General features: G+C 53.3%; 1 protein-coding gene across 1 annotated transcript in view; it reads right to left on the reverse strand.

Annotated features, from left to right (window-relative positions):
- The window catches only part of plxdc2b (plexin domain containing 2b), a 37,819-nt gene that overhangs the window by 9,133 nt on the left and 22,686 nt on the right, over window positions 1-6,000 (reverse strand). The window contains exons 8-11 of the mRNA XM_030349579.1: window positions 1,469-1,564; window positions 1,209-1,290; window positions 835-895; window positions 543-696 (exon numbers count right to left, since the gene is read on the reverse strand). Of these exons, the coding sequence (XP_030205439.1) occupies window positions 543-696; window positions 835-895; window positions 1,209-1,290; window positions 1,469-1,564 (393 nt within the window). The remainder of the gene's footprint in view (window positions 1-542; window positions 697-834; window positions 896-1,208; window positions 1,291-1,468; window positions 1,565-6,000) is intronic.

Consider the following 6,000-nt stretch of genomic DNA (forward strand, 5'->3'; position numbering starts at 1 on the left):
TGTGTACCCTCGGTTGGGACAGAAGCGGGTGTGTGTGTGGTGTGTAGTATAGTTGTGTACCTTCGGTTTTGAACAGTAGTGGGTGTGTATGTGGTGTGTAGTATAGTTGTGTACCTTCGGTTGGGAAGCTGGTGGGTGTGTGTGTGTGGTGTGTAGTATAGTTGTGTACCCTCGGTTGGGACAGAAGCGGGTTTGTGTGTGGTGTGTAGAATAGTTGTGTACCTTCGGTTGGGACACAGGTGGGTGTGTGTGTGGTGTGTAGTATAGTTGTGTACCTTCGGTTGGGACGCTGGTGGGTGTGTGTGTGGTGTGTAGTATAGTTGTGTACCTTCGGTTGGGACGCTGGTGGGTGTGTGTGTGGTGTGTAGAATAGTTGTGTACCTTCGGTTGGGAAGCTGATGGGTGTGTGTGTGGTGTGTAGTATAGTTGTGTACCTTCGGTTGGGACGCTGGTGGGTGTGTGTGTGTGGTGTGTAGTATAGTTGTGTACCCTCGGTTGGGACGCTGGTGGGTGTGTGTGTGGTGTGTAGTATAGTTGTGTACCTTCGGTTGGGACGCTGGTGGGTGTGTGTGTGGAGGACCGGACACCCGGTCCAGCGTCGGTCTCTTGGCTCCGGGACGTTGTCCTGACGACGGTCGTCGTGGTGACCACGGGCTGCGGCGTGGTGAGGATGATGTCACAGCTTTTATCCTTGGTCTGAGAAAAAACACACACACACACACACACACACACACACACACACACACACACACACACGTCGTTAAGGAGCTACAGGTTAGCTGATGGGCGTTGGGAATCGAACCCAGAACCTCCATCACGCGGCGAGGACCTCACCTCGTCAGGACAGCTGTTGTCCACCCAGTCCTGCCGATGGCGGTCGAAACCACTGGAACACCTGGAGAACATTCAAAACACAACTTTATTCACACACACATCACTGTACAGTACACACACCTGGTTCTGTCTCAGACCAGTACACTCTGTGGACCAGTACACTCTGTGGGGGGGTGGACCAGTACACTCTGTGGAGGGGGGGGGGGGACCAGTACACTCTGTGGAGGGCTGGACCTGTAAACTCTGTGGGGGGGGGTGGACCAATACACTCTGTGGGGGGGGGGGGGGGGGTTGGACCAGTACACTCTGTGGGGGGGGGGGGGGGGGGTGGACCAGTACACTCTGTGGGGTGGGGGGGATGGACCAGTGCTTACCGGTGCAGCCGGTGGCACCAGGTGCAGTTGAAGCTGATCTGGGTGGAGATGCAGCTGGAGCAGTCGGTGAACTGAAGACAGGCTGGAGAGGAGAGGGGACATCGGGTCAGGAGCACCGCTAACACACGCACAGAGCTAACTGCACCAACGTACTAACAGCCCCACTGTAGGGAGTGCTATGATGAGTTGTCACTGGGCAGAGGGGAGCAACACGGTGCAGTGTTCGTAGCAGTGTTAGCAGCAGTATGAGGAGGTCTTACTGGGCAGGGGGGTGATCTCCACAGCGGTGGAGTTGGAGATCTTGGTCTTCACGAGCTCTACACGGTGATACTCATAGATGGTCCTCCTGCGAACATCTGGAGGAGAGGAGAGGAGAGAGGGGAGGAGAGGAGGAAGGGAGAGGGGATGAGAGAGGGGATGAGAGAGGAGGGAGGAGAGGAGGAGATAAGGAGGGGAAAGAATGAGAGGAGAGAGGAGAGGAGGAAGGGAGAGGGGATGAGAGAGGAGGGAGGAGAGGAGGAGATAAGGAGGGGAAGGAATGAGAGGAGAGAGGAGGAGAGAAGGTAGCGTGGAGAGAGGGGAGTCGAGCGGAGAGGAGAGGAGAGAGGAGGGGAGAGGAGGAAGGGAGAGGGGATGAGAGAGGAGGGAGGAGATAAGGAGGGGAAAGAATGAGAGGAGAGGGGTGGAGAGAAGGTGGAGAGGACAGGAGAAAAGGGGGAGAGGAGAGGATGATTAATATGACATAACTGTTTCTCATAGCTCCTCGTCACTTATGATCCCTAATAAAGTCCAGAAATCAATTTCAATATCTCCTCTCTCTCTCTCTCCATGTCTAGAGACTAAACGATGGGAACTTGTGAGCGTGGGCGTTCTGAGCTGGCTCCGTGAGGCCATCTCAGCCCGTCTTCACATTACCCTTTCTAAAACACTTTCCAAAACACGTCTGCATGACCACTGAGCTGGAAAATATAAGTGTCTGCTCATCAGGAAGATACACTCTCAACACCACACTCCCCTCCACTCAACCGACACAGCCTACAGCCAGCAGGTAACCAAGGATACGCTGCAGGTAGTTTGGAGGTTCCGGTGTTCAGTGCGTCATCTCTGACCTCTACATATATATGAATATTTAAATGACATACTAAAGAGAACTAAGTCCCCGTGCACAGCCTTTTGATCCTCAGGTGCCAGTCAAAGAAGTGTAAAATCACCGCACACTGGGTTACGCTGATAAGAAGGTTGAACCTGACGAAGCAACAGCGAAACGCGCCGTTCACAAACTAAATCAGCATATCAGCGTGTACCAGTGTGTGGTGATTTTACACTTCTTTGAATTTCTATGACATACTTTGCATATAAATGTATAGAAAATGCACCGTGCTGACTCTTTGGCTATGTACAGTGCATATAAATGTATAAAATACATCCTACTGACAATGGGATAATCAGAAAGTGATAATAAGACAAAGTTCAGTGATTTCTAAAATATCGAAACAAAATGTATGTTGCAGGCAAAAAAAACAAAAACGTGTGTAGTTTTAGGTTGCCTTTTGTAATATGTGGCCGGGGACAAGGGATGTAAACTAGACTCTTAGCCAAACTGTGGTTCACTTAAATAAATAAATAAAATAAATAAATCAGAAACATACATATATGATTAATATATATATATATATATATATATATATATTACATACAATACATATATGAATATATTGTGTACAGTACAAATAAATTGTATACAATGTAACAAATGTACGTGCATCCACGTGTGCGTGCATAGACGCACACGCCAGCACGGTTAGGCTGGAAGGAGTTGGAGGAGCCCATCCTGAGTGAGCGGGTCTTGGGTCTCTGTGGAAAACGGGTCTAAAAGGAGCTGCCTTTGAATCACGCACAACTTGTTTGAGTCGGAGTTCAACAACAGGAAGTGGTTCGTGTGTCGGTTTTTGAAAACACGCTGACAACAACTTTCTTTACACAGGAAGTACAACTTGTCCCCTTGTATACGCACCATAACCACACACCCACACACGCACGCACGCACGCACGCACGCACGCACGCACGCACGCACACACACACACACACACACACACACACACACGCACACACACACACACACACAGTGGCATAGACAGTGGTTTTATGGATGGTGTAACCCCGTTCTCTAGGGGGAGAAGGGGTGAGGGGTGAGGGAGGAGTAGGGAGGAGTAGTGAGGGAGTAGAGAGAGGGAGTGATGAGGGAGATGGGAGGAGTAGTGAGGCAGTAGAGAGAGGGAGTGATGAGGGGGGTGGGAGGAGTAGTGAGGGAGTAGAGAGAGGGAGTGGAGAGGGAGGGGGGAGGAGTAGTGAGGGTGAGGAGAAGTGTGAGGGAGGGGGGGAGGGGGAGGGGAGAGAGGGAGTGAGGAAGGGTGGAGGAATGGATGGGGGATGAGGGAAACAGAGGGGGGGGGGGGGGCAGGAGAGAGGAGGTGGGATGGGAGGGTGCAGGGATCCGGCTCCTGTTTCCTGCTGTGTGTTCAGGTCGTTAGGCTAATTAGCAGCAGAATCTCGTTAGGCTAAGGGGCGTCGCCCCGTTTCAAACCGGACGTTCACTTCACAGCAGACACAGCTGTGTATGAACTGGTGGTACTGGTGGTGCTGGTATGCATTATGCATTGTTGTCCCGCCCTGGGCTGCTCCACTACAGACCAGACACACTCCTGGCACTATGAATCATAGTGCTAATAAATTAATATTACTTATGCTTAACTGACAAAATGATTATCGACAGATTACTGAATTAATCACGATTATTAGCTACTGGGAGAGGTGAGAACCTAGAACCATGTCCTACTGGGAAGAGGTTAGAATCTAGAACCATCTCCTGTAGAGAGGTTAGAACCTAGAACCATCTCCTGCAGAGAGGTTAGAACCTAGAACCATGTCCTACTGTACTGTAGAAAGGGGGTAGAACCTAGAACCACTTCCTACTGCGGAAATGTTAGAACCTATAACCCTGTCCTAGAGGTCTAGAACCTAGAACCCTTTCTTAGTGGTCCAGAACCCTGTCCTAGAATTCTAGAACCCTGTCCTAGAGGTCTAGAAACTAGAACCCTTTCCTAGTGGTCTAGAATCCTGTCCTAGAGTTCTAGAACCCTGTCCTAGAGGTCTAGAACCCTGTCCTAGACCTCTAGAACCTTGTCCTAGAGGTCTAGAACCTAGAACCCTTTCTTAGTGATCTAGAACCCCTTCCTAGAGGTCTAGAACCCTGTCCTAGCAGTCTAGAACCCTTTCCTAGAGGTCTAGAACCCTGTCCTAGAGGTCTAGAACCCTTTCCTAGTAGTCTAGAATCCTGTCCTAAAGGTCTACAACCCTTTCCTAGTGGTCTAGAACCCTGTCCTAGAGGTCTAGAACACTTTCCTAGAAGTCTAGAACCCTGTCCTAGCAGTCTAGAACCCTGTCCTAGAGGTCTAGAACCCTGTCCTAGAGGTCTAGAAACCTGTCCTAGAGGTCTAGAACCATATTGTTGTGGCTTTCTAGGGGCGTCAGGAGCATTTGACGGACAGCTGCTTCGGGATGCTAATGTTGACCTTCCCCTCAGACGGGAAAGAGAGAGGAAGGGAGGGAGGGAGGGAGGGAGGGAGGGAGGGAGGGAGGGAGGGAGGGAGGGAGTGTTTGAACGGGTAAAGATCACCTCCCCTCCGTCCACAACCAACGGCCGGGCGGCCCACTCTGTGTTCCTTTGGTTGCGTCCCGTCCAGCGTCTCCGCCGCTCAATAAACACTCTGAGGTCGAGACGGACCTGGGTCTCAACCCCCAGCTCTTCTAATTGGCTCCTCCGAGGTTCACCCTTAACTTAAAAGGGAGGATCAGCAGAGCTGAGTGGTCTACAGTTCCACTCCCCGGCCCCGAGGTGCTTCAGATGTGATGAATTACTGCTCAACGATAGCGAGAGCGACGGATAAACACTTGGCTCATTCCACCTGAGGAACGGCGGCCGACAGGACGGGGAATAAATCACAGTGAGCAGCGGACGATGAACCAGGGAGGACCATGGGGAGAGAGGGGGAGAGGGGGCTATAGGGGGAGAGGGAGAGGGAGAGAGAGGGGGGGGACAGCGAGGGGAGAGAGGGGGAGAGGGGGCTATAGGGGGAGAGGGAGAGGGAGAGAGGGGGGGGGGGGACAGCGAGGGGAGAGAGGGGGAGAGGGGGCTATAGGGGGAGAGGGAGAGGGAGAGGGGGGGGGGGGACAGCGAGGGGAGAGAGGGGGAGAGGGGGCTATAGGGGGAGAGGGAGAGGGAGAGAGGGGGGGGGGGGACAGCGAGGGGAGAGAGGGGGAGAGGGAGAGGGAGAGAGGGGGGGGGACAGCGAGGGGAGAGAGGGAGAGAGAGGGGTAGAGGGGGAGAGGGGGAGAGGGGGGGGAGAGAGGGGGGGGGCAGCGAGGGGAGAGAGGGGGAGAGAGGGGTAGAGGGGGAGAGGGAGAGGGAGAGAGGGGGGGGGGACAGCGAGGGGAGAGAGGGGGAGAGAGTGGGAGAGAGAGGGGGGGAGGAGAGGGAGCTAAGTGAGGTGGAGGAGGTAATGAGGTGGAGGAGGTTAGTGAGGTGGAGGGAGGGCGAAGGAATGAGGTGGAGGGGGTGAGCGGGGTTGAGAACGTAGGTGAGGTGGAAGAGGGTGTAGGTGAGGTAGAGGAGGGTGGAGGTGAGGTAGAGGAGGGTGGAGGTGAGGTGGAGGAGGGTGGAGGTGAGGTGGAGGAGGGTGTAGTTGAGGTGGAGGAGGGTGGAGGTGAGGTGGAGGGAGGGTGGAGGTGAGC

Source organism: Gadus morhua, chromosome 23 (assembly GCF_902167405.1).
Source record: "Gadus morhua chromosome 23, gadMor3.0, whole genome shotgun sequence".
Taxonomy (NCBI): Eukaryota; Metazoa; Chordata; class Actinopteri; order Gadiformes; family Gadidae; genus Gadus; species Gadus morhua.